The sequence below is a fragment of the Equus asinus genome, chromosome 25 (assembly GCF_041296235.1).
Source record: "Equus asinus isolate D_3611 breed Donkey chromosome 25, EquAss-T2T_v2, whole genome shotgun sequence".
In the NCBI taxonomy this organism is placed as follows: Eukaryota; Metazoa; Chordata; class Mammalia; order Perissodactyla; family Equidae; genus Equus; species Equus asinus.
This window is the reverse complement of record NC_091814.1, coordinates 7,831,459-7,859,416: the sequence shown is the minus strand read 5'-3', so window position 1 is coordinate 7,859,416 and position 27,958 is coordinate 7,831,459. Positions and strand designations below refer to the sequence as shown.

The 27,958-nt window shown below is 43.3% G+C and overlaps 1 protein-coding gene, 1 long non-coding RNA gene and 1 pseudogene across 4 annotated transcripts in view; 1 reads left to right on the top strand and 2 right to left on the bottom strand.

Moving 5' to 3' along the window:
- Positions 1-26: 26 nt before the first annotated feature.
- Positions 27-12,388, bottom strand: LOC139042067 (placenta-specific protein 9-like). Of its 3 annotated transcripts, none has more exons than XM_070497757.1 (4): positions 12,110-12,388; positions 2,691-2,788; positions 1,290-1,413; positions 27-472 (listed from the first exon to the last, which is right to left on the bottom strand). In XM_070497757.1, exons 1-4 carry the CDS (start codon positions 12,171-12,173, stop codon positions 450-452), a joined length of 309 nt encoding a protein of 102 aa, XP_070353858.1. In that variant the 5' UTR covers positions 12,174-12,388; the 3' UTR covers positions 27-449. The 3 variants fall into 3 exon arrangements, with proteins under 3 accessions (XP_070353858.1, XP_070353856.1, XP_070353857.1); XM_070497755.1 differs by having other exon boundaries at positions 27-751; positions 1,277-1,413; positions 12,110-12,374; XM_070497756.1 differs by having other exon boundaries at positions 27-751; positions 12,110-12,358.
- Positions 2,888-27,958, top strand: part of LOC139042068 (uncharacterized) — a 42,252-nt gene continuing 17,181 nt past the window's right edge. The window contains exons 1-2 of the long non-coding RNA XR_011498285.1: positions 2,888-8,388; positions 18,465-18,650. This is a non-coding gene — a long non-coding RNA (uncharacterized lncRNA). The remainder of the gene's footprint in view (positions 8,389-18,464; positions 18,651-27,958) is intronic.
- LOC139042031 (small ribosomal subunit protein eS1-like) lies at positions 20,728-24,275 on the bottom strand (annotated as a pseudogene).

Genomic DNA, 27,958 nt, shown 5'->3' with positions numbered 1-27,958 from the left:
AAAAGAGTCAGACACAAAAGACCACATATTGTATAATTCAATTTATATGAAATGTCCAGAATAGGCAAGTCCATAGAGACAGAAATACTACTGGTTTCCAAAGGATGGTGGGAGAGGGAATGGGAAATACCTGCTTAATAGGTACAGGGTTTCTTTTGGGGATGATGATAATGTTCTGGAATTAGAGAGTAGTGATTGCACAACATTTTGAAGTGACTGAATTTGTAGTTTAAAATGGTTAAAATTTTGGATTTTATATTATGTGAATTTTACATAGAAATTTTTTTAAAAAAACTTTAATGTGCCCATGAATCCTCTGGGGATCTCATTAAAAAGTAGATTTTGATTCAGGAGGCCAAGGTGTGTCCCGAATTCTGCATTTCTGATAAGCTCCCAGGTGATGCCACTGCTGTTCATCTGTGGCCATGTTTTGAGCAGGATTCTTGGCCTTATCTCTGTGCCCCATCAGCTCCTATAAATAAGGAGAGCAGAAGCACAGACTCACCAGGGGCTCCCAGGTCTGAGCCTGCAGGTGAATGTGGGCCTAAGGGCATGAAAGTAGACGGAGAAGGGGCTGTAGCTATAGAGGTCACTGACAGAGACACAGAGGGGACCAAAGAAGTAGCTTTTATTGTGCACAAAGCTGAGGAAGGAAGGCCAGAATGCACGGCTCTGTTCTCAGAAGAAAGCTGTCTGACAGGTACATCACGTCAGCTGCCGGGCTCCTCCGCCTCCCGTGCCCAGGAGGGATCTGAAAGAAAGGGAGTAGCCTTGGAGTGGGCAAGCAGAGGGTGCTGAAGGCTTCCTTACTGCCCCTCCCAGTCCCCAGGGAACTCCTGTTCCAGGAAACACAGGGCTCCAGGAGGGAGCAGGGTGGCAATCCCTCCACTGCCTGATCAGAGGATGCCAGTCTTCCCTGAGAGGGTGTTATGCTGCCACAGAATTGGTTCCTTGGAAGGGAGATGAAAGGAGCCAAGGAGGTTTGGGGCATGAAAAGGGCCAGCAGAGGACACAGCTGCTCTGTGTCAGGGTGATGCTGAGAGTGGCCCTCAGGTGAATGGGGCCAGCTCTTCCAGGAGCCCCGAGCTGTGGCTGTGGCAACCCCCAGGGTGGGGGTAGGGGCAGAGAACACTTAGGGTGAGGTGAGGTGGATGCTTTCCCACTTCTGTCCCAGGTGGAGCTGGAGCCGCTCCTAGCTTGTCAGGGCTACACCTGTGTGGTGGATCAGCCATCCCTATCCTGCTTGCCCAGCCCCAGACGCTATAGTCTCTGCTACCTGAGCTGCTCACCCTCTCCAAAGAGGTCAGGGGTCAGGTTGAAGGGTCCTGGGGGCAGGTTCCAGGCCAGCTCCTCCAGCTGACCCAGCAGGCCTTTCACTTCTGCCTCCAGGTGCTCCACCGTCTTCTCCACCATCTAGAGCAAGGAGAGATGGGAGCCGGGTGGGGGTGGGGGAGGGGCAGGGTGAGTGGAGGACAAGAGTGGTGCCAAGTCCTGCTTAATCAGCCACATCCTAAGGAGCACCTGGAGGACCACTGGGGTGCAGTGGGGGGGACAGAACTGAGTGACAGGCAACCTGGGACCTCCTCATTCAGGTTTTGCCCCTACCTACCTTCCAGTTCCCCCGATGACAAAAATCCTAGGAGCTCTCTCTCTAAGGTCACTCTGGCACTCTGCAGTTTTAGAGGTTTGGCCTGGAGCGAGTCTGAGATCCCCTTTTCCCTTTCAGGACTTTGTCACTGCGAGCTAACATTCCTTTTGTTGCCCTGCACCCAGGTGGCAACCCTGCCAAATGACAGGTTTGGGATTTGGAAATTTTCTTTATTCGGGGTTCTTAACTTTTTTTGTGAATGAACCCCATTAGCAGTCTGATGAAACCTACAGACCCCTTCTCAGAAAATGCTTTAACTGAAAAAATAAAATATAGGATTTATAAGAACAGCCATTGCATCAAAGTATTATTCAAATATTAAAAGTTAAAATATTTAAAAGTTATTTTATTGAGGTCATAGTGGCTTGTAATTGTGTAACTTTCAGGTGTACATTATGATATTTCAGTTTCTGTATAGACTATCGTGTTCACCACCAGTAGTCTAGTTTTTATCCCAAAATTAAATTTTTGAGGTAAAAAATTTAACTCACTACATAACATGATCTAGCATCAGATCTAACAGCCACCATAATTTTGACATACTTATGAGAATGAATGATATGTTGAGATATTCGTAAAAACTATAATTGGAAGAAATTACCTGATTTCTATCAATGACAAAGTCACGGTGCTGTAATTACTACTACGGTTTGTTGTCTGCATTTAGAATGAATGGGAATGCTAAATTTCAGTTAAAGTTTTATGAAATAAACTGGAATTTTCACCCGCACAAGTTTGGGGACCACAGGTTACAAACCGTGGCTATATAACAACACTAAGGGAATGAATTTCCACTTCTCCAGTAATTGTGTGGAGATCTCTGGCTTGGTATGAGCAAGAGCCCCAGAAGAGGCAGCTCTGTTGGTGGCTGGTCAGCTTAACAACCGAGGTAGGGCAGGGAGATGGTTAACATGGTGGCCAGAAAGCAGGATTGGCCTAGATTTCCCCGATTTTCCAAAGGAAGGTTGGCCTCAGCCCTATAAAGCCTGAAGCCTGGCAGGTGGTCCTAAAGCTGCATGTCCTCCCCGGTCACCCTTATTACCTCCTCTATGACGTGTAAACGGCTGTGGACAGCCAGGTGTCTGTCACACCTGGGGCTCCGAGCTAGGTCTCCGTGGGAGGGGATGAGGGGTTCCGCAGCTGTGGGAAAACAAGTCTTGTCACTGTGGGGCCCTCAGTTTCCCTGTAACACTGGAGACTCCTGTAAAGCACTGGGCTCAAGTGAGGTGGGTCCTGAAAACATCACAAAGAGAAGCAAAGGAAGGCTCAGTGTGGGTCAGGGTGTGAGTGTGGGGCTCCCCTAATCACTCCCTTATCTCTATGGCCATGGTCACCTGGAGACCCAGGTGGGCTTCCTCAAGGAGCTGCTGCCTGAACTGGGTAAGGTAAGGAAGGGAGGAAAGGTCTCAGCCAGGGAGAATGGCATGTGCAAAGATAGGGAGGCATGAAATAGCATGGCTCAGTGTATAAACCCTCAGGGAGTTTGGAGTGGCTGCAAAGTACAGGGTGGGTGGGAGATGAGACTGGAGAGGTGGGTCTTAGAAATGAAGCCAAAGGCCCTAATAAACCAATCATGATGCTGGTTTTGGGGGTTATTTTAACAGAAGAATGACATAGTCATATATGAGTTTTTAAAATACAGGGAGTGAATTGGAGGGATTTGTCTTTGAAGAAGGAAAGTTACTGCAGTAATAAAGTAAGAAGTGACGAAAGGAAGCAGTAGCAGGAGGAATAGAGAGTAAGGAAATATTCTAGTAGAAGCATTGACATTGGTGACCAGTTAGTACTATCGACATTTGATGAGTGCTTACTATGTACCACATAGTGGGCTAAACAAATGTGTTAACTCAGTCAACCTCTACAACAGCCTATTATTATCCCCAATTTACATGTAAGGAAATCGATTCACAGAGGGATGAAATGATATGTCCAAAGTCACACAGCTGGTAAGCAGAGAATCTGAAGTTCAACCTGTTCAACTCTTGACTCATCATTTTTCTCCCTACGTTGGTTCTTCCCTGGTTCTTCCTGCCACCACCAACCCTCATACCAGAAGTCTTAGAGCCCTGGTCCCGAACTCAGGTTTCAGAGTTGGTGGCTCTGAGATGCTGGCAGGGCATCAGAGTTGGCTGGAACCTTGAAGAACCTCCAAGAATCTTGGAAGGAGGATGCTGTCTCAGAAACAAAGAGAAGCAAAGAGCTTTACAGAGGATGAAGCAGCCAACGCGGCCTAAAGCAGCAGGGAGGTCTAGAAAGATAAGGACCAAAAAACATAGCAACAGCAAAGTCACTGCTAAATTCTACCCCAGCACTTTTAGTGGAGTTGTGGAAGAAAGCAAAGTTTAGACTGCAGTGGGATGAGAAGGAAAATGTTTTCATGAAGCTTGGCTGTGAAACAAGGGAGCTCACATCACAAGGTCCACACAAGTGTTTATTGTTGTCATTTCTGGTTTTTTAAGCAGTGAAGAAACACAACCATGCTTATAGCCTGAGGAACAGGAAGAAGACTGGAGAACTGAAGGAATGCATTTCCTGAAGGGATGAGAGGCCAAGGAATCCAGAAATGATGGTGGGGGTATAGGAAAAACATGGAAGGAAGAGAGAGAAAATGCAGCAAAAATGGGTAAAAAAGTTCTGCTCCAAGATCTCTAAGGTCCAAAAAGTTGAGTGACTTCCCACCTGATGGCCTCTATTCACTCTGTAAAGTAAGAGGGGCTTCATCTGCTGAAAATTCATGGAGAGTTAGGAAGGAGGAGAGCTAGTTGTTAAATTTTCAGAAATTCTGTGCGTGGGTTGTTAAATACAGCCACTAAAATGGGAGTCTTGGTGAGAGCATTTACACCATAAAAACTGGCAAGTGTCTTTTTCTTTTTTTTTAGAGCCAGTTTATCAGCACACCACTGGGTTGGGGGCTTGAATAAAGAGATGGCTCCAAAAGGGGATGAAGGGAACAGGAGGCAGTATAGGACTGTGCGGGATGACCTGACATCAGTGAGGAACTTTGGAAGTGCTATTCCTCCCCTAGCAGCTTCGCAGGCTGGGTGTAGAGCAGCAAAGACAGATGGCTGGATGGAGCTAAAACCTGAGAGTCTGCAGGATGAGTGTGGTGGAGGGTAAGAGCACAAAAGCATTGATTTGACCAGCAATGGTTTAAGGGGATGAGCTCTGGAGCTTAGCTTGGATAAGGAAGGAAAGGAGGCCAATTGGAGGGCCACTAAGTTGGGAGAAGTGATGAGATGATGGAGGTAACAGAAGGAACAGTGGTAATGGATACTGCAGTTTTAGCTTTTCGAGATGGAGCAACCTCATAGTTACAGTATCAAGATTGTAGCCATGGATGCGGACATCTGAAGCAGAATGGAGGTAAGACTTATTGGGTTCAATCTTTCTAGATGCAAAATTCTTGTAACTGTAAGGCCTTGGTATTGGTTGGTTTGCTCAAAGTGACATATAAAGTTGCCCAGAAGGGTGGCAGGTCTTAAGGTAAGGACAGAGATGGTGATCCATTTTGCTGGTGATGATGTGTCACTCTGAGAGGTTGAGTAACTTGCCCAAGGTCACACAATCAGTAAATGACTGGACCCCAAGCACCCTGGCCTTCTCCTGACTTCACTTGAGCAATCTGGCCTTCTGGAACTCTGCCAGAGTCCCCCTGGCCTGCGATTCTCTAGATCCTAGCTCTTCCACTCAGGGGTGAGAACCAAGAGCAGGGACAAAACTTCCTTCCACTCTAAGCATCTTTTGTGGAGAACAATTTGTTTTTTTACATTCTCCTTTTCATTATTTCCCTCCACTGAACTTAGAAAAGCCTCTTCAAAAGACAATGGGCTTCTTGTTGACTTTGGGGAAGGAAGGGGACATTATAATGGCACTTTGGTTTTTTTTTTAAAAGGGAGTCTTTTAGAGATCTATACTAAAATATTTACAGATGAAACGCTATGATGTCCTGGATTTACTTCAAAATAATCCAGGCCTGGGAGTGGGAGGAGGCATGGGTAGGTACATAGAGCAAATAAGATTGGCCAAGATTGGTAATTGTTAAAATTGGGTAATGGGGGACATGGAATCATTATTCTCTCTATCTTTGTATATATGGTTTGAAATATCTATAACAAAAGCCAGTTGTCTGATAGGATTGTTAGCAAAAAGCGGAAGTCATCATGGGCTGCATGCATTGATATAAAATGTTCAGGACAAGGGAGGGTGGTGATCCGAGAGACCCCACTTGGAGGGCTGTGCTCCATTCTGGGCCATACATTGTGAGAAGGCCTTTGACAGACAGGAGCAGGTGTAGAGGTGCCATGGTGAAGGGACTCCAAATTTTGACTCATTTCTCTCAGCTGAAAGAACAGGGGTGCTCAGCCTGGAGAGGAAAGATGGAGAAGGCAGGAAGAGTTGTTCTCACTCACAGGGAGGGCTGTCTGAGAAGATGGGGGTCTGTCTCAACATGGATCTGTGTTCACACATACCCTTTGCAGGCTCCGCCCAGGGGCCTTTGGCCAAACTTTTCCCCTGAGCCTCACTACCCTCTCTAAACTACGCTTTTCCCCTCAAAGCTCCCCCAGCTTAGGCCAAGAGCAAGCAATGTGACCTTGCCGGCCAAGTGGGGATCTGCCAGCTTTGTAAGTCACGAATGACATGAATCTGCTCCTCTCCATTGGCCCAAAACATCATGTTCTCTACATTCTTCGATGAGGTCTAACTTGGCTCCAAAACCCCTCCAGGCAAAAGTCTGGGCTGAGGTTGCGCTCCACATCACACAGCACTAATCCTTTACATCTGGACAGAACTGTGCCCTGCGCTCCACTGCACAACTGTCCATGAGCTCATCCAGTCCTCCTGACAAGCTCATCTGAGAGAGAAAGCTGGGGGCAGGACCAGGGACCCCACAACCATCCTGCACAGCTGCTCCCTCCCCTACACATATCCTCATGGCATTGACCTCAACTCATGACGGCAGAAAATACACTGGAGACACTGTTCTCAGCCTGGCTTGGCCACTAATTGGTGGAGGCCTGTGGAAACTTCCTTCTCCCTGAGGCTCTGCTGCCTCCTCTGTAATACAGGGTGGGGTAGGCTCGAGACACTGCCACCCACATGTAGTTCACGATTCTGCTATCTTTCAAAGCCTACTGAGAGGCCTCAAAAATTAGCTGCAAGGACAGAACTGGGATGAGTCAAAGACAAGTTTCTTCTTAGGCCAGAAGCTCCAGCAAGGCAAGACCTGGGTGTCACACACACACACACACACACACACTAATGCCTGCTTTACGGGACTTTTGGAAAGCTCAAACAATAGTAGGAGTGGGGAAAGCTGAAGGATTACCATGACCAACCTTGAGCAGCCAAAGCTGTGGTTTCTGTGTTCCTTCCTTCCTTTGCTCCCACCCTCCGTGCCCTGGCCAGTTGGGAAATGGACTTTCTTGGATGCTGGGTTGTTTTCCCTGGCCTGCCTCCCGTTCAGGGCCTGTGTGCACCCTGGATGGCAGCCATGGGTGGAACATTGTGCACTAGGGAGAGCAGGCTACTGGTGGAAGCCAGAGGCCCAGGCAGAGGTGCTAGAGCCCAGAGGCCCAGGTGGAGGTGCTGGGATAACTTCTCTAGTTAAAGAGACATGGCCACTGCGTCCTGGTCCTCAGAGGTGGGAAGTACGGCCCCCTCCCACTCATAGGCATAGAAGACCTTTTGTATTTGGGACCCAAACACTAAGAAGGTGCCTACAACTCAAATGATTTCTGCCATGCTGGATGATGACAAATACTTTCTCGGTGGTGACCCTGAGGCGTGCTGCTGTGCCTCCTGAATCATCAAAGACATAATCTATTCCACCAGGAACAATTGTCACTTTGGGGTTAATTATATTTGACCACATTCAATATAAGAGAATAATAAACTTTACCACATTCAATATTTGTATTGAAATTTATGATTTATTCAAAACTATCAGTGGTTTTTTTTTGTTGTTTTTTGTTTTTTTAACTAGAAGAATACTATTTTTAAACAATTATATGAAGAACTCCAATCTGTGGAAATGCTCTGGCTGAAACAGGAGAGAGACCCTCGAGCCCCCAAAGAGAGAGCTCAGATTCTGAGGCACATTTTTGTTTCGTTTTGTTCCATTCTGTTAGAGACAAGTCCTATCTCCCTCAGTCTCGCGTCATTTTCCAGATGTGGATTTGAGCCCAGCTGACCAGTCTGAGAGCTTACCAATGTCCTTCCAATACATTCAGTATCTGGTTAAGTTAGTATTTTGCTTAGGATACAAACCAGACAGTTGTACAAAGAACTCCCCTCGATTACAGACGTTTTTTATTTCTTTCTCATGTATTGGTTCAGAGGTAGACTGGCTGGTGGTCAGGGCTGGCAGGCAGCTCCTTGAGTCTGTATAGAATCCAGATTCCTTCTATCTTGGAATACTGTTTTTTTAATCCACTGGGTTAAAATGTACTACTAGAACACTCCAAAATTCCACAATACTGAGAAGGTCTAAACAGCCATCCAGGATAAACCTCTCTCCACGTGCTGTGAAAGAACACAAGACTGGGAGTGGGAGACGCAGTCCCAACTCCACTGCTTACTGACTGTGCTCTCTGCCTCTCACTCAGCTTCCTCGTCTGTGAGGGACCTGCTCTGCCCTGTCTACCTTGAGGGACTGCTGTGCTGATCAAAGGGGATCCTACCCTTGAAGATGCCTTGGAATTGCCAAGTGATGTGCAAACACCATGGAAAGCATTTACCAGGTGAGCTGAAGACTGAGCAAGGCAGTGAAAGCCCCCAGGGTGCCGACTCTCCACATGGAGCCAGTGCTCCTTGCTAGATCACTGTGATCAGGTCTCCCCAAGATGGGGAAGTGTCTGCTCTAGGACTAATCCCGTGCAGGGATCCAAGGGACGCTTGGCAGGGGCTCCTGCAACAAGTGCACAAAGGGCTGAGTGCTGACCTGGCTTTCTGGGCTCTGTTACAAGCCAATCCCACTTGCTGGATCCTTGGTTTCTTCACCTTGAGAATAGGCACAACCATACTCTATATTCAAAGTTACTTTTGATTTGTGATCACTAATTACATGCTAGGCTTTTTGTTGCGTGCTGACATGATCTCATTTAATTTGATCCGTGAGCTCAGTACCTCCTTTTTTACAGATTAGAAAACCAAAGATCAAAGAGATTGAGTAACATGCCCAAGATTTCACAGGTAGGAGGTGGTGGGGACAGAATTTAAATATACCTGCTAGACACTGTCTATACTGTGTCCTGGCAATCATGTGAACTTGTATAAGTTAAGGGCTTCCCATCTTGGGGTCTCAGCTGCCTGCTCTGTAAATAAGGATCTGGACAGGTATGGGCAAAGGGGACCTGCACACATGACACCTTTGCAGCTGTCTGGAGGCCCTATAAGAACCCAAATAGTGTGCCTTGGGTCAAATTATCTTTGGGTGGTTCATTCCCCACAACATCCATTTTTGTAAACAGAAATGCTGTGATCCTCATCACAGCCCTTCAGCATCTTCCCCTTTCACCCAAAGCAAAAAAACAGAATTCCAATACAGGACAGACGTCCACGGGGACTTGCAGCAGCAGTGGACAGTGAGAGCTTCCCTGATGGGCCCCAAGGCATGGGTGAGAATGGTTACACTGGTTAAAAGGACAAGGCTCTAGGCCTTCAGATCCCTCTGACAGCAAAATAGGAAAGGGACTTAGCTGAAGCCTTAACTTAAAAAAAAGTCTGTACAAGTAACACAAAACAGTTTGCTTCATGCAATACATAAAGAGCTTTTGCAAATCAATATGAAAAATCCCAATACCAAAATTAAAATGTCTAAGACAATTTGCACAGATTAGTAGAAATGACCAATATGCATTTGAAGGAAAAGTCTAACTTAAGGAATAATCAAAGAAATGCGAATTAAAGCAATAAAGACCATTCTTGCAAAAAAAAAATCTAACTGGAATTAGATCAAGCTTCTAGATCTATAAGCAATACAGGGGAGAGAAGAACATTTAAATGTCACCTAGGGGATGCAATCAGCTCAAATCTAATTGTGGAAAACTTTACAGGACAAATTACCCAGTTTCTTCAACAAATAAATCTTTTTAAAAAAAGGGGAAAGAGAACTTACATATTAAAAGAAACTTAGACATATCAAACAAAAGCAATGCACGCACCTTATTTGGATCAAACAAACCAAATATAAAAACATATGACACAATCAGGGATACTTGAACTCTGATTGCACATTTGATAATGCTAAGGAATTATTGTTCATTTTTAGGGTGTGATAATGGTACTGCAGTTATGCTTATTAAAAGATTATTTATCTTTTAGAGATACATAAGGAAATATTTATAGATGAAAATATATGATGCCTGGAATTTCCTCTAAAACAATCTGAGGGAGAGGAGGGAGGGTGGGAATTGTAGATGAATAGACCCTTTTTGAAGAGGGGTGATAGGTACATGGGGCTTCATTATACTATTCTGCTCTTCTATCCAAAAGATTTCATAATCAAAATTTAAGAAAAACAACGGTATATTATCTGAAGTCTGAAAGGTTATACACAAAAATGTGTGACCTCAATGTGAAATTACATTAGTATGTTTATACTTCCTCTTTTTTTTCTTAATGTGTAGCAATGAGCAAGCATAATCAGAAAGAAAATGTTTAAAAACAGTTTTAAATTAAAGTGTATATACCATCTGTGGCCACGGGGCCACGAAGAGCCACTTGTGGGTAGCAGCCAGCTCCTCCCTCTAGGGGAGCACAGATGAAGCTTTGTCCCCTCAGCTCCTGGAGCTGGGGACTCTAGGAGGAGGGTAAGGGAGAGGGAGCAAAAGGGAAGCTCATGCTCTATGGGCCTGGATCTGTGCTGGGCATCATCCCAGCTACTCTTCACAGGCTGTGAGGAAGTGGTTGTTGGTCCTCCCTAACACGTGGAGAAACTGAGAGTCAGAGAGATCAGTGGAGCTGTCTGAGGGGACAAGAGAAGGAGGCTATGTGTTGAGACGTGTTCCATGCTGGGCCCTTTCCTTCTCATCCAATCCTTGAAGTCAGCCCTGTGGGGTGAGTATTATTCTCCCCAACTTACAGAGGACGAAACAGCCTCAGAGAAGTGAAGTGACATCCAAGGTCGCTCAGCACTGGCCTCAATCCTTTCCCTGAGAGCTTACTCCCACAGTTCACTGTGCCCCAAAAGGGACTGGGCACAGGTGAGGGGGGCTCCATCTTAACATAGACACTTCAGCTGGGTGACTCCAGGTTGATGGGGGGCAGCCTGGCTGGGGGCAAGGAGCTGACTGAGAGGGCAGAAGGCCTGGATGCTTGGGGAGACCTCAGCCTTCCTCTCGCCTGCACAGTTGGGATGAGCACCAGTGGTCTCTGGCTGGGGCCTGCACGAGATGCTGGGTAAATGGGAATGTGGCTTGTAAACTCTAAAGTGCTGTGCAGAGTCTTGGGGGTGGGGGTGGAATGAGCACTTGTGTGTACCGTAAGTACATCTGCAGCCATCCTGTCTGAGTCTCACCTGTGAAGGGGCAGCACTAAGACTGCTGTCAGCAGAAGGGAGGGAAGAGAGTGCAAGGCAAGGATCCCAGCCAGGGGAGCACCCAGAGGACCTCTCTCTCCTGTACCCTGTTCCCACGCACCCACCCAAGGCAACTCAGGGGCTCAGGGAAGCTCTCCGGAAGCCTGGAGACTTGCCTCCTCCCCCAGACAGCAGAACCCCCCTAGGCCTCCTGGCAGGTGACCCAGTGGCCTTTCTCCTGGGCCCGCCTGCCTGGTTCCTGACTGGCTGGCTGTGCTAGGCCAGGCCTGGGTAGCTTCCCTGGCAATGCCCAGTAAAACCAGGCCTGGACGCCTCTGCAGGCCTTCTGGATGAAGCTGGCCTGGGGGGCTGCCCCACCCTGTAGACTTGACCTCCCACCCTGTGATCCTTGTCCCTTCCTCTCTCTCCTTGGGCATCGGGTTTCTCCACTCTCTCTCTTTAAGTCTCTCTCAAATCTTTCTCTTTTCCTCAATATCCTCCTTCTCTCTCCTCACCTTCCCTTCTTTTTCTTGCCAGGTTAGTTCCTCTATTTCTTTCCTGGTGGTACCTTTTGCTTCTCAAACTCCTTTTTCTATCTTTCCTCCTTCATAGTTCATACCCATCTGTTTACTTCCAAAGTCTCTTTCTCTCAGCCTCTCCCTTTCTCTCTTTATTCTTCTCTTTCTCCTTTCTCTCTAACTCTCTCTGCCCATCTGCCTTTTTCTCTTTCTTTTTCTGTTTTCTCTTTCTCTCTCTCTCTCTCTCCCCCTCTCTGCATCCCTTTCTCCAGCTTTCTGTCCATCTGGCTCTGTTTCCATCTTCTCCCCTCTCCACCCTCCCTCCCTTCATCTCTCTTGCTCATCCTACCTCGCTAGGCGCAGCTCTCCCCTACCCTCGCCCTCGCCCTCGCCCTCGCCCTCACCCGGCACCCGGGTCCCACTCACCGACAAAGGCGCCCGCGGCGCGGAGCAGGGCGAGCCCGGCCAGCGCGCAGAGCAGGGACCGCATGGTGCCGGCCCAGCCGAGCGCAGCGCAGCGTCTGCCCCCAGCTGCTCTCCCCAGGATCGCGCCGGGCCCGCCCAGGAGGAAATGCTCTCAGTCCTAGCCAAAATTCCTGGGCGGCTCCCGGCTTTCTGGCTTGAGCGAACCCGCCCCCTCCAGAGGCCCCCTCCGCAACGTGCGGGCAGCGCCGAGCCTAAACACCCCGCAGGCGGAGGGGCCAACGTGTTAGCCTGGGCGCCTGCACAGGAGGGAGCCGCCCTCTGAGTTCCCCGCGCCTCCCGGGATGGGGGCGCAGAAGGGGAGAGAGAGGGGTGAGGGAGTGGGTTCTAGGCGATGGGTCCCGGGGCCCAGGTACTGGTTGTGAGCCCGTTTCATAGATGGGCAGACTGAAGCTTAGAGAGAAGCGCCTTCCTCTGTGTCACCGACAGCTGTGGCACAGGATCTGAACACTGACTGCTTGGAGCATGGAAGCTTTTCTCTCTGTCCGCCTGTGACAGCGCCTGGCCCTGAGCAGTAGACTCAAAAGTGGTGTCTGCCTTCTATAGAAACTTATTATTTTGCTAAAGGAGTAATAGTAATGTTAAAAGATACTTTACAAAAAAAGGGTAAAATCATGACTTTCATTCAGATATAAAACGAGCATGTGCTGAAGATTTTAACTCACCATTAATGAGGGAATCAGTAAGAGGTGACAACCAGTCCTACAAACAGACAGAGCTGGAATATTGACACGAATGTGCAAAAGGAGGTAAAACTGGCTTCTTCCACACAGGGAGGGAGGAGAATTAATTGAACCTATAACAGGAATTATCTGCATATCTATAGACAAGAATTATGTTGCATTGCTATTACAGTTTGCCGACTTCTAAAATGGCTCAAAGGCAATGAAAGGCCCAGGCCCTAACTAAATCAGAATCAGAATCAGAGTGTTCAGCAAATACTTAATCTCTGTACTAGATAGTTGTTAGGTAACCTCTGCAGGTGGGAGGAAAGGAAATAATTCTCATGTTCACATATGTCTGCCCTCCAGGAGCTCACAGTCTATTAGCCACCATAATATTAATAAACAGTAGCTAAGCTGTGATGGACTTACTTCTACATACACCACTTCTCTGATCTTCACTGCAACTCCATGAGGGGCACATCATTACATCCATTTTGCAGATCAAGAAATTGAGGCTCAGGGATGTTAAGAATGTTGCCAATAGTCACACAGCTGGTATAATGTGGAGTCAGGATTTGAATCCAGTTTTGCTGTCTCTGCAGACCAGCCCTTAGATAATAATATATACTAGGTCCCTGAGAGCCAGGTTGTATTTTCCATTCTAAGCAAGATCAGAAGAAGAGCTGGGTGGGTTTTTCAGTGAACTTCAAATCGTCCCCACCTCCTTCCAGTTTAGAACACAATAGTCGAATCCTCACCCATGGGACACCCCACCCAACAAGTGTAAAAAAAGTTAAGTTTTAGTGAAAAGAAAAAGCAAGAGCTGCAGCCCCGACGTCTGTGCTGCAGAGCCTGAGTGCCTCACCTGGCTGTAAGCAGAGCGTCTTCACCAGCAAACCCACGAGCATGTCTTTATCCATCAAGGGTCCCCATTAGGTTAACTGGAGTCCTGGCAGATTAAGGCTGCCCCTCTGCCTTCTCTGTTCCTCACTGTGACTATGCAATTGTCCAGTACAGTCACCACACTATCCAGTAATCCTAAATTCTCACTTCCTCCTCCAGGTAATAGCCTTGGGCACAGAAATTCCGGTTCTGAGTCAGCAGATCTTGGGCAGAAAGTTGGATCTAAATTTTTAAAAAGCTCTCATTGAGATTAGGATGCCCAGATGAGCTAGCTCAGAAAAAGTGTTTATTTCAGGAATGCCAAGCATCCCTATGTTCATCACAGCATTTTTCACAATAGCCAAGATGTGGTAGCAACCCAAGTGCCCATCAATGGATGAATGGATAAATAAGATGTGGTATATATACACAATGGAGTAGTACTCAGCCATAAATAAGACAAAATTGTGCCATTTGCAACAACATGGGTGGACCTTGAGGGTATTATGCTAAGCAAAATAAGCCAGACAGAGAAAGACAAATACCAAATGATTTCACTCATATGTGGAAGATAAACAAATGCATAGATAAGGAGAACAGATTAGTGGTTACCAGAGGGGAAGGAGGAGGGGGGAGGGCGAAAGGGATAAAGGGGTACACATGTGTGATGATGGATAAAAACTAGACTATTGGTGGTGAATATAATGCAGTCTATACAGAAACTGAAATATAGTTATGTACTCTTGAAATTTACACAATGTTATAAGCCAATGCGACCTCTATAAAATAATAATAAAAAAAGAATTTCTCACACTGGGTAGTAGGACAGTCCTTGGTAGTTTACCCAGGTGGGAAGTTGTCAAAGAATAGCCAGACCCACAGGGATTCTTGAAGCTCAGAATGAGCAGGCCACCTAATATTTTGAATTTGCAATAAACACAACACATATGCAATACTTTCATATTGTGGTAGAGTCACAAAGTAATACAGCAAACAGAGTAAAACATGAAACTCCTCCCTATCACTAACTCCTCCTGCCCAGTGATTCCAGTCTAGTCCCCTCAGCTTGGTGGACTCTTCCAGTTCCTTGTCTATGCATGCCCTATCTAATACATATTCAGACACAATTGTATATACCTGGGATTGAATAATAGATATTTTTGGGATTTGCTTTCACATTAATGCTTATCAAGTCATAACATCAAATCTCCAAGATCATTCTATGTTAATACACTTAAATCCATCTGGTTCTTTTTAAGAGTTCCAAAATATCTCATGAATGTGTGCACCATTATTTGTCCAGACAATCCCCTATTGATGGACATATAGTTTGTTTCCTGTCTTCTCCAATATAAAGCATGCTTTAATGAACATCCTTTTGCATATATCTTTATATACATATTACATACTCATGTATTTCTGAAAGACTAGATTCCTGGAAGAGGAATCATTGAGTCAGAGAGCCTTTTATGTTTTGCTGGGTAGACAAAAACCTCACTAAATCCCTAGGAGGGGCCTGGCACTCAGAGCACTGCTCCAAGACACACCCATCACATTGTAGTCCATGTTGTCCTGCAGGGGTGCTATTTACATAAAATGCTTCTGGAGTGGGAGACCTGAAGTTGTAGATCTAGCAGCCATGTACATTCCCCAACACTGGGTGTTTATCTTTTAAAATTTTGACAATTTGATGAGGAAAAATGTTACTTTCTTGTTTTTATTTACACGCTATTTATTATGAGTGAAGTTGAGCTTTACTCAAATATTTTTTCCTCTTTTCTTTACATATTCTGATTAGTAATCCAATGCTTGTTGTATATGTTGGCAATGTTTTCTTTCATTTTTCCATTGTCTTTAATTTTCTTTGTGGTGTCTTTCATCGTACAAAAGTTTTGGATGTTTGGGTAGCAAAATCTCTCAATGTCTTCTTTTATGGCTTCTAGATTTTACACACTGCTTATGATTTCTCACATCAAGGCCATAAAAATATTTTCCAATATTTTCTTCAAATAGTTTTAAGTTTTTTTAATGGTATAATCTCTAATCCATCTAGAATTTTTTATGGGATTGAGAGGAAAAGTTCAAACAAAATTTTTCCCCCAGTGGACGTCTAAATATTCTAATGCTCCTTGTTGCATAGTCCATTCTTTATCCACTAATTTGAACATAAAATAAATTATTGGTTAGCTATTCATTCCCAAGTGGAGTTCCAGAAAAGTCTTTAGCCATCATGTCTGTCATAAGGTCAAAGAACAAAAATAAAATAACCTTATTTGAATAAATACTGATGAAATTAAGCAGCCGTACCTGCTTAAAAACAACAAACTCTAAGAGTTAGAAATAAAGGAAATAAAGGGAGGTTTCCTTAACAATATAATTACCTTTATCTTAAACAAATAGTTCACATGTACATACAGGAGAAAAGAGAGAGGCATTCTTCATTAAGCCAGGAATGAAGTAAAGATGATACCATCACAATTGTTCATTATCCATGATCTGATCAATGCAATAAAGCACAAATGAAGAGTTATGGGGAAGGAGACAAATTATGGTTATCAGTAGAAGATTAAATTGCTTTCTTAGGAAATCTTAGAACTAGAAGAACTACTTGAATTACTCCATAAATTGGCTGGATTTAGGATAAGTGTTTGGAAATCAATTTATTTCCTCATACCAATAGAAGCCAGCCCAAACAGGTAAAGGAAAACTTCCAGATGTTAATAAGGACCCAGTTTGCTAATGTCCTCCTTTCAACATTCTCTAAAAATGACCCATGAAATTAAAAATAAGAGAAACTGGTGTCATTGTCAGGAACTAGGAAATATGCCAACCATATGCCAGGCCTCTAAGCAAGTTGGCAGCCAGGTGGGACTAATGACAATAAACACTGTTATGTATTATTACTGCTACACTTCTTTGAAACTGGTATTGTGCTAAGGCCATATACATGTTGTTCATTTAATCCTTGCGTCAATAAACCTATCTGGTAGGTATCCTTATCTCATTTGTCAAATAAGATGTATTTGATCAAGGTCAGAGGGTGGCGAATCTCAGCTTGAAAACCAGGTAGATGTTCTTCTGAAATCCGTACTCTTGCATTATCAGACCTCTTGACTCTCAGGCCCCAGAGGTGTAACTAGATGGTGAGGGAATCTGGAGGGAGGTGAAGGTGAGAAGAGGGCAAAGGGGGTATTTGGGGGCTCAGAGTGGCAAGTCCTCAGAGCGGCTAGGGGGAGACCACCCATAACCACCTCATAAATGAAGCACCGAAATGTGCAGAGCTTCTCTTTCGTCTAATGCTCTGGCAGGTAACATCAAGATCCACATTGAACACAGTGTGAGGCTCGGTGAAGTTAGGAGGTGATCCAAGGTCACACAGATGCCATTCAGAAATGTGGAGATTTGCCTCCAGAGTGCCTGTGCCTCCACAGGCAATGCTACAGGATGCACACCGGCCTCCCACCCTAGCTGTGCTGAGGGGACAAATGGTGGGGAGTCTTGCTTTCCTAGCCCAGGCCTAAGGCAAGGGGCCAAGGGAAACAAGAAATAGGGGCTGGCCGTCTCTTTAGGGGTAGAGATCAGGGAAGAGTGACAGCCTAACTGGAAGGGCCTCAGTAGCCAGAGGGGTCAGAGCCACACAAAGCCTCCTTTTCTTCTTGTCTTGGCACAGGCAAGACCATGCTGGGTGGGCCGGGTCACCTCCTCTCCACAGAGATGGAGGGGGACCACTAGCCCCGGGCCACGTAAGTTATGGTAAGAGAAAGTGAAGCAGTGGGGTGTGGGTATGGAGGTCTCTGTTGGGAGATGGAAAGCTGAGTGGGGCAGGGGTCTTGACAAGTTGAAATTTAAGAAGTGCTTTCTTTTAAAAAAATAAAATATACTCCCTGTCTTGCATGCAGTCCCGAATTCTCCCCGGTAGGGAGGGAGATATAGGAAGATGGGAAAACCTGCTGGGTACAGGGAGAAGTGAAGTGTGTGGGGAGGGTAGAGGTTTGATATGAACAATTATAATATCAATAATTGTAGTCCTAATAGCCAATATTCGTTGCTTCTGACTTGGTGTCAAGCACGCTCTGTCGCTCAGTTAATCGCCGCTGCCGCTCTACCAGGTGGGTTTGCTGGTTCACCCAGAGCTTTGCAATAGCAGTTTCCCAACCAGTGTCTTTTGAAGTGATGAATCCACATTTAAATGTGGAGGAAGCCGGCCAAATGGTGTCTAGCAAGGTATCCCACCTGCTCAGCTTTGGGATATTTTTGCACAGATTCACATAGCTCATGTCAATTTAGTTCATTGTAAAAGCCATTGACATTTCCTGAGAACAAGTTCATCCGTGATTCCAGGATCCTCTGTGGGCTTGGTGGGTAGGGAGTCAGTTGGCATGTCCCTCAGCTCTTTGAGAACTTTGTCTGCAGTGTTCTCTAGGAAGATCTCATTTTGCTCCTTGAGGTTGGAGTTGGGGTAAAATGTAAGCTGTCTGAGGACCCTGCTTGGCTGACTATTCAAAGCATTTGAGAGTTGAATTCCTCAGCGGGGGGAGCAGGGAATTGAGTTCAAACCTGGCTCTACCTTACTGGTTGTGTAGCCTTAGGCGGGTCACCTCTCTGAGCTTCAATTCCCTCACTAGCAAAGAGGGAGTAAGAAGAACACCTACTTCACAGCAGAAGATGTGAATTCCCTTGCCTTTCTCTGACCTGCCTCCTTGAGCTTTCCTGAGCCTGTCACTATTGTTTCCTTTCTTATTCATTTGCAGGTTGCGAGTTTCCTGAGGGTAGAAAGGGTGTCAGCAATGCCTGACTGGCCTGCAGAGGCCCTTAGAGGGAGTTCAAGATTTCCAGGGAGTCAGGAAAGTCAGCTGCTGACCCAGGAAGAGCCAGAAGCTCCCTCTGCTTCCTGAAGCTGGTGCAGAGTCAAGGTCCTGTGCAGGAGGTCTTTGAACGTGAGTAGGGTTTTTCTAAGCAGTGTGTACTGCGTGCTGTGGAGATTGGTGGGGTGTGGGCAGGTGATAGGAGAGTGAAGGGCAATAGCTCTGGGGGAATGTTTGGCCAGGTTATTGAGGGCCTTGAAGGCCACTCTCAGGAGAGTCAGTCTTTAAGCCGTAGGCAGAGGTGCTTGCAGGGTTTTTGGCTGAAGCACGACACAATCATGCCCCACCCCCTTCTTCTTTTTTAAAAATCTTTTTTCTTTGAAGTAATTTTAGACTTACAAAAATAATACAGCAAGTTCTTGAATACTCTTTACCAGCTTCCCCAAGTATAACATCTTACATAACTACAGGAGAATTATCGAAGTCAGGAAATTAGCATTAATATACTACTGTTAAAGAATCTACAGACTTTATTCAGATGTGGCCAGTTCTCCCACTAATGTTCTTTTTCTGGTCCAGGATGTAATCCAGGATCCCACACTGCGTTCAATTGTCATGTCTCTTTAAGGACTCTTTAATGTAGAACAACTCCTCAGTCTTTTTTTTTTCTCTCATAACTTTGACAGTTTTTAAGAGTCCAGGCCAATTATTTTTGTCTTTCGTGACCTTGACAGTTTTGAAGAGTACTGGCCAATTATTTTTGTAGAGTGCCCCTCAACTTGTATTTGTCTGATGTTTTCTCATGATGAGGTTGAAGTTATCCATTTTTGGTGAGCATCCCACAAAAGTGATGTTGTGTCGTTCCCAGTGCATCATATCAGAAGGCACATGTGATATTGCTGTGTCTCATTACTGGTGATGTTCACTTTGAAAGATGATGTGGTAAAGATGATGTCTGCTAGGGTTCTCTGCTATAAAATTACTGCTTTCCTTTTTGTAATTAATAAGTATTGTTTGGGGAGATACTTTGAGACTATACAAATCTTTTTATCATTACTTTCAACTACCTAATTCTAGCATTCACTGATGATTCTTGTCTGCAATATGTATTACCTTTGATTTTCCAAAGGTGATTTCTATTTGCATAATTCCTTCTCCATTTATTAATTGAAATTCAGTTGTAAGGATGAGCTGTACCTTCCCTATTTATTTATTCAGTTATTTATTCCAGTATTAACTCATTGATATTTATTTTATTCTACAGATTATAATCCATTACTAACATTTTTTGTTTTGTTGCTCAAATTGTCCCACATATGGTCATTAGGAGCATCTTCAAGTTGGCTCCTGCGTCCTTTTGAAATACTCCCATTCTATTTTGAGCACTTCCTTACTTTCTGACACCACAAGATGTTTCAGGCTCATCTTGTATTTTCATTGCCCCCTCCCTAGACTCAGTCATTTCTCCAAGGAACCCTGGTTCCTTTTCTTGGAGAATGACATCTAGAAATGAAGATCTGGGTGCTGAGTGTGTTCATTGCACTGAGGCGTCATTGCTTCTAAGCCCTGTCAGCAGACAGAGCTGGGGAATATGGGTTAGCAGTTCTTTTTATGGGCATTCTAGGATTGTGCAAATAAGAAAATATATTATATTTAATGGGAGCTACATTTCTCACTGTTGAAGAAAGGAATTGCAAATGAGGAAAGGGGAGAGGGTAAAATGAGCCCTGTTGTCTTAGATTGGAATCAGCGGTATCAGCATGAATTCATCGTTTTTTATATATATATACAAACTGATAGATATAGAAATAAATATGACCTAGCAATTCCACTCCCAGGTATATACTTAAGAGAAATGCATGGCATAAGAAGATATGGACAGGAATGTTCACAGCTGTACTATCATAATAGTCCTAAAATGGAAACTACCCAAATTCGTATTGACAGCAGACTAGATAATGAATGGATCTACCACTAGATGCAACAATATGGATGAATCTTGGAAAAATACAATTAATGAAAGAAATTTTCGCAAAAAAAATCTGTGTGATTCAATTTATATGAAGTACAAACACAGGCAAAATTAATCCATGTTGTGAGAACTCAGTATTGAGTGACTTTTGTGTGTGCTGCGGGTGGGTGGTGACTGAGAAAAATGAGGGGGCTTCTCAGATGCTGGTAATGTTCTGCAATTTGATCTGGGCGCTGGTTACACAGGTGTGCTCAATTCTTAAGATGTATACATGTTATACTTCAATAAAAAGTTTAAAAAAAATCTCTATCTCCTAGCTCTAAACTTCATGTTATCTTCATTTCCCCTCAGCGGCTGCAGCAACCCATTAACTGAATACAACAGGACCCACCACTAAACCTTAGGCATTAGAATTTAATTCTTTCCCTTAATCCTAATTGAAAGATCATGTAAACTGGTATTAACCTTCAATAATCTAATCTGGCCCCCTCACCCTCCTGGTTCCTTCCAGACTATGCGTGTTTGGTATTAGCCTTCCAGGGCTAGGACCCTTGATCCAGCCCCACCTGGTGGCGTAGGGTGGGAAAAGATTATTTAGGCCCACTCGACTAGAAGGGTGAGTAGGAGGGATAAGATTAGGGTTGTTGAAGGTTAACACCATCTCTGATCTTCCAGTTACTGCCTTCCAGGTTTTCTCATCTAAGATTAAGGGCAAGAATTAACTCTAAGGCTTCCATTTTTGTGAAGAATTATAATGAATAGGGCTTCTGTCCTGTGTGCTATTAAAAGGTACATTAAAAAAAAGATAAAATCATGACTGTCAAACAGATATAAAATAAACATGTGTTAAGTGATTTATAAATAGTGATTATAAAATAAACATGATTTAATTCTCTATTTCACAGAGAAACCAGAGGATGGATGCTTGTGACTGTGAACTGTCCACCCATTAGCATTTTAGCAGACTAGCAGAGTTCACAAATTTCTGCAGCTATATGTGTCCTGTATAGTAAAACTTCTTTGACAAAAATGAACATGTTCATTAACAGACCCAGAGATATAGGCTCTCTGTAGACGTAAAAAAAGGAGCAAAAGTATATAAAGTTAAATTATGCTCGGTATGCATATTTCAGTATTCCACTTTGCTTAGAAATTATCCAGGGGCTGGTGCTGTGGCTGAGTGTTTAAGTTTGCACGGTCCACTTTGGCAGCCCAGGGTTTTGCCAGTCAGATCCTAGGTGCAGACATGGCATAGCTCAACAGGCCATGCTGAGGTGGCGTCCCACATAATACAACCACAAGGACCTACCACTAGAATAACAACTATGTACTGGGGGGCTTTGGGGAGAAGAAGAAGAAGAAGAAGAAAAACCCCAGAAGACTGGCAACAGTTGTTAGCTCAGGTGCTAATCTCAAAAAAAAAAAAATTAAGTACCCAGTGAATATCCATCAATTAAATTAATCAGTCCAAGCTCTTAAGTTACTTAAAGATCCTGGAAAATATCTTCAAGCTGATAAACGACAAAATGTATTAACTTTTGAAATAAAATTCATCAGCATAACAGTTCAACTTTGTTAAAACAAATTTGCATTTATAAATTTAAACAATATGTAAAAGTACTGCTAGCCTATTTGATCAGTAAACATGCATAAGTTTAGGAAAAAGCATACCAAAGTAGAATTAAAATGTATACTCCTATCATACAAATAATTAATGTGCAAGTTTCAAGAGTTATTTTATTCACATATAAGCAAATAAATGTGGATATATATACACACACATACACCTCCTGTTCTATCACAAATATTAGCATTTGTTCTCCTCATTTGTTTCTACTTGTATTTTAGAGATCTTTCCATATCAGTACATAAAAGAACTTCCTCATGCAGTTTCTTTTAAAGCTGCATAAAATTTTATTATATGCTATGGCAAATAATGCTGCAATGAAAAATCTTGTCCATACATTACTTCCATGCATCAGAATATATCTTTATTCCTAGGTCAAAGGTTATGTGCATTTACATTTTGATTGATAATGACAAGTTGCCTTACAGAGGTGGTTTAATATACACTCATCAGCAGTGTATAAAAATGCCTTTTTCCTCACACAAGCTCCAAGTGTGTTAGAAAAGTTGAATATTTTTCTCAACATGATAGGTGGAAAATTGTTCTCTGAGTACTGTTTTAATTTGCATTTCTTTTAATATGAGTGAGGTTTAATATCTTTTAAAATATCAAAAACTATTTGTATTTCCTTTTCTGCAACCTAGATGTTCATATCATTTACTCTTTTTTCTATTGTGTTATTAGGCTTTTTCTTATTGAATTGTGGAAGTTCTTTATATATTAGAGAACTTCACTTTTGTCTGCGATATGAGTTGCATATATTTATTCCAGTTTCATGATTGTCTTTTCAGTCTTCTTACAATTGTTTTAACATAAATTTTTTTATTAACATAAATTTTAAATTTTTTGTAGTAAAATTTACCAGCATTTCTGTTAATACTTTTTTAATGACATTTGTGTTTTATGTTGTAGACAAACCTTTCCTACTACAAGGTTTAAAAGTATATATACCCATTTTTTTCTAATACTTCATGTTTTCAGGGTTTTTAACATTTGAATCTTTTTTTCTCCACAAATAGGATTTTTTATTTATCACCATTAAAAGTCTGAATTTTAAACAGATTCTTGGGCTGGTGGCTTGCATTCATCTTTAGCACCTGTCTCATCCCCAGTAGCTTTTCCACAACCTTCTCCATGAAACTCCATGACTTTTCCCAGTTCAAACTTGGGCTTCTTCAGCATTTTTACTTTTCCAACTAAGACATCATGGAGTGGATAAATAGATTGGCAAGCCTTTTCTGTGTCTTTCCAATGCTGTCTGGAATCAGTTTACTGACTACTTCTTTCAAGTCATCTGTCTGTACCTCTTGGGTCATGACTTCCATCATCTTCTTCCAGATTTGGCACGCCTGTTGGTGCTGAGCATAAGAGGTCTACTGAATCTGATTGTTGTGTTTTTTAGTAAAACCAACACAGAGAAGACGAGGCAAATAACCATTGGTAGTCTTGATATCAACAAGAGAGCTTCAATCATGGTCTGCCGTTTTTTGACCATAGAGCACATTCTGTCATAAGTAAGATCCACACCATGGAAATTAGATAGACAGTTTTTGCCCTGAACATCCTCAGTTATTAGCTTGAATTTTCTAAGTGCAACTTGATCATTCTGCAGATCAACAGGGCTCACTTCAAACACACAACCCTTGAGGCCGTCAGGTGTGATTTTGGTCCCTTGAGTTCTCATGACTAGTTTTCCTAATATTTCTTATATATATATTTTAAAATATATTTTTATATTTGTTTATTATTTATTTATATATATTTTATTTTATATATATATATTTTATGTATATTTTTAAAGGACTATTAGCCCTGAGCTAACATCTGCCACCAATCCTCCTCTTTTTGCTGAGGAAGACTGGCCCTGAGCTAACATCTGTGGCCACCTTCCTCTACTTTATATGTGGGCCGCCTGCCACAGCATGGCTTGCCAAGCAGTGCTAGGTGTGCACCTGGGATCCAAACTGGCAAACCCTGGGCCACTGAAGTGGCACATGTGAATGGTTGCACCCTCAGGCTGGGCCCCCACTATTTCTCATATGAACATAGCTGGTGCTTTCACATCATACAAATCTTTCTTAAAAGTTGGATCAACCACTTTCTTCTTGGCTCCCTTTTTGGTACCTTTCTTAAAGTGCTTGTTCTTGCTGATTGCCATGGTGCTACTCAGAGAGCCTAAAGGGCTACATTTGAATCTTGAGGTAAATGTGACTCATACCAATTCTATATTTTTCCAGATGACTATCTAGTTGCCCCAGAAACATTAATTACACAACTTTTTTTTCCTATACTGATTTTAAAATTTGCTTAGGAACCATACAAAATTCCTCCATATATTTAGGTCTTTTTCTGGACTATCTATTCTGTTTATTTGTTATGTTGGTTATTCATGACCAGTTCTATCCTCTTTTCATTACTGAAGCTTTATAATATGCTGTAATATCTGATTGGTATAGTTCCTCTTCTTCTGTTTTTGATTTTTTTCCTGGTTCTTCTTGACTTTATTTATCTATATGAACTTTAGAATCAGCTCATTTGATTATAAAAGTATTTCATTTGCAGCTTATTTAATTTATAAAATAACTTAGAGAAAATTGCTATCTCCATGATCTTGATTCTTCTTGTCCAAGAGCATGGTATGTCTTTCCACTTGTTCAAGTCTTCTTTGGTGTCCCCCAATAGCATTTCCAAGTTTTCTTCATGGAGATTGTATCAGTTAGCTTTTCCTGTATAATAAACCGTCCCCAAACTTAATGCTTTTTTTTTTTTTTTGAGGTTTCTACAGTGATTTATTGTTCATTATTTCTACAACTTTTTCATGAAGATAATTCACATATTGAAAACATCCTAAAACATTTAAAAGACATTATCACTTTAAATAACTGACATTTTACTAGCAAAGTTATGAGAATCTACAACACTAAAATTCTTCTTACTTTTTTAAAAGAAAGAACACTGATGAACTAGTGGACACAATTTCCCTTCTTTGCGGAGCTTATCAGTGTCAGTTGCAACTCCAATAAAAGTTACATTGACAAATATTCTTGGCACAGTTCTTTCACCAGTCATTTTGTAAAGAACATCTTGAAACTGGCTTCCATATTCAAGTATGTCCAATTCTACCACTTTATAATTAACATTTGTGTAATGGAAAAGTTTTTTTGCCATTGTACAGTAAGAATGAGATATTTTTGAGAAAATTACCACACAATTATCAGAAGTCGTTACTTGGATCCGATTCACAGGAGCAATTGCTGACTTCCCCAAAGATGGTGATGTGCCGTTCTCCATCCCTGATGCCACAGTGCCCACTGCCTGCCAAACCAGCCCCCTGAGCAGATGGAGATGACTCCCCATCAGCGCCTTGCAGCACCAGGAGGGCATGGTGGGAGCGCAGGGCTGCAGCGAGCAGAGGGGCGGGTGACCGTGGCCTGGGACAGCTTGCCTCCTCTGGCCGGCCCTGCCCCTAAAGGTTTTAAACCACAAGCTATTATTTAGTGCATGATTCTGCAAGTTATCAGTTTGTGCTGGGCTCAGCTGGGTGGTTTTTCTGTTGGTCTCCTCTGATCTCAGGTGGACTCACTTATGAACCTGATCAGCTGATGGGATAGCTAGGACTAGTAGCCTTTTGATGGCCTTGTTTGGGAGGAATAGAATGACTACATGGTATCTCATCCTTCAGAAGGCTAGTCCAGGCTTTGTACATGATGTCTAATACTCTGAGATTTTCAGTTAGCTCTTCAAAATTATACGCAAAATTGCAGGTGCATTTGTGTGAGTATGTGTGCACACTCAGGGATTTAGGATTATCAAATCCTAAAAGAGGTCCATAATCCAAAAGAGATTAAGAACCAAAGGGCTGTGATCCTCCTGTGATAGAATTGAGGTAAAGGTCCTGGTTCTCTCTTCCCAATAGCATGAAGCATCCTCCCACCTTGGGTTCTTAAGTAACCAATACTATGTCACTGTGAGCGACCCTGGGGTGCTCTCTATTCTGCCCATCCTCAGCCTGCAGAAGTAGACTTTCTCCCAGTCCTCTGGGCTGAGGTTCCTCCTTTCAGGCTCTACTACTGACCTATCACTTCAAATTTGGTTCTCCTGACTGCTCCACCTTTCCATGATCTAAGTCTCATATACTGTTGGTAGGAATGTAAGTTTGTACAGCCTTTGTGGAGGGCCATTTGCCAATGTCTACAATAATTTTCAATGTGATGCCCTTTGACTTTGCAATTTCCCTTCCAAGAATCTACTCCATACATAATGAAACAAGTGTATAAAAATGGTATGTGGTATACTAAGCAGATGTTAAAATGAATGAACTATATCTATGTATACCAGCAGGAAATTACTTGCTAGACTTATCATTGAATAAAGGAAGCAAGTTGCAGAAGAGTGTGTGTAATACAATCCCATTCATAAACAAAAGTATGTCTATGAGTATGTATGCATGTATATTATACACTCTTTCATTCATACCTATTTTTATATATATAGCCGATATCTAGAAAAGTGCACATTCAACTGCTAAAGTGTAATTGCTTTTCTACACAAGGGTTAGGTTGAGAGTGAGGGTACTGGGATAATGGGGAACTTCATGTTAGACATTTCTCATTGTTGAACTATTTGGTGTTTCACAGCAAGCACAGGATACATTTGTGATAGCAGTAACAGTAATTCTTGTTGCAGCCAAGCTCATCTTTGTCCAGAAAAGGAAATTGAGGCCCACAGAAAGGGCCTTGCCCAGGTTTAGGCAGTAGGTTAGCAGCAATGAAGTGGAGAGGGGAGCCGATGAGGAAGCAGGACTTAGAGGGAGAATAGGTGAGCAGAGGAGGCCCAGCTGGGGAGACGCATAGAAAATGTACTGAGCATAAGGAGCAGGAGGGGCTTGGCACTGCCTCCTAAACTCTGAGTGTCCCTGGTCCAGTGAGAAAGTGAACAGGGCTTTGGGACTCAGCTTTGCAGCACAAGGCACAGTCCCTGAATGTGAAGGTGACCACGATGCCAATGGGAGATGATGCTGATGACTAGTTCTAACTACAGCTGAGGGTGAAGTGAGAAGTGTAGTGGGTGCCAGAGAGCAGGGTGGAGAGGCCCAGGGGTCACGAATTCCCCTTTCAAACGTTTTCTGTGAAGGAGCCCCTGTCATCACTTCCATTTTAGAAAAGGGATTGAGAATGGATAAGAAACCTGCCCGAGGTCACCCTGGACTCCAAAGCTTGCTCTTAAGTGTGAACATGCTCCAGACTGTGCCTTGAGCCCTGAGTATGGCCTAAAGTTACATAGTCCTTGGACACCGTTCAAATCACAATTAAATTGACCATGTTGCAGCACAAATTTGAAAACCACTGAACTTGACTAAGAAGGAACAAAGAAACAAAGAAAAAAAAGGCCTATGCAAGTATCTTTGCCCTGGAACAATTTTGCTTTTAACTTAATTCCCTAGGACTACAGGGTAGATGAATGGAGAATTCTAAAGTGTTCCTACCAGTCTGCAGATTTTATTTCTTAAAAACTTAAAATATATTGAGAAATTTGTATGTTGTAAAGCTTAAATGGGGGAGTGGGTTTGCATGTTTCTGACACAGGTATAAATGTAGTTTGTAGGGGCTGGCCCGGTGGCACAGCGGTGAAGTGCGTACGTTCCGCTTCTCAGTGGCCCGGGGTTCACCAGTTCGGATCCCGGGTGCAGATATGGCACCACTTGGCAAGCCATGCTGTGGCAGGCGTCCCACTTCCAGTGACAGGGAACTCACTACTTCTCCCAGTAAATTGTCTATCACTAGTAGATAGTGCTTCTGGAATTTTTTGGAATTTTAAAGCTGGAAACTTATAAATCATCAA

Coding starts and splice junctions, on each gene's coding strand:
- LOC139042067 (XM_070497755.1), bottom strand. CDS start 12,173: ATGCGGTCCCTGCTCTGCGCGCTGGCCGGGCTCGCCCTGCTCCGCGCC. Junction 2,789..12,109: donor CGCCGCGGGCGCCTTTGTCG/GTGAGTGGGACC, acceptor GTTTTCCCACAG/CTGCGGAACCCCTCATCCCC. Junction 1,414..2,690: donor GTTTACACGTCATAGAGGAG/GTAATAAGGGTG, acceptor TCCTTGCTCTAG/ATGGTGGAGAAGACGGTGGA.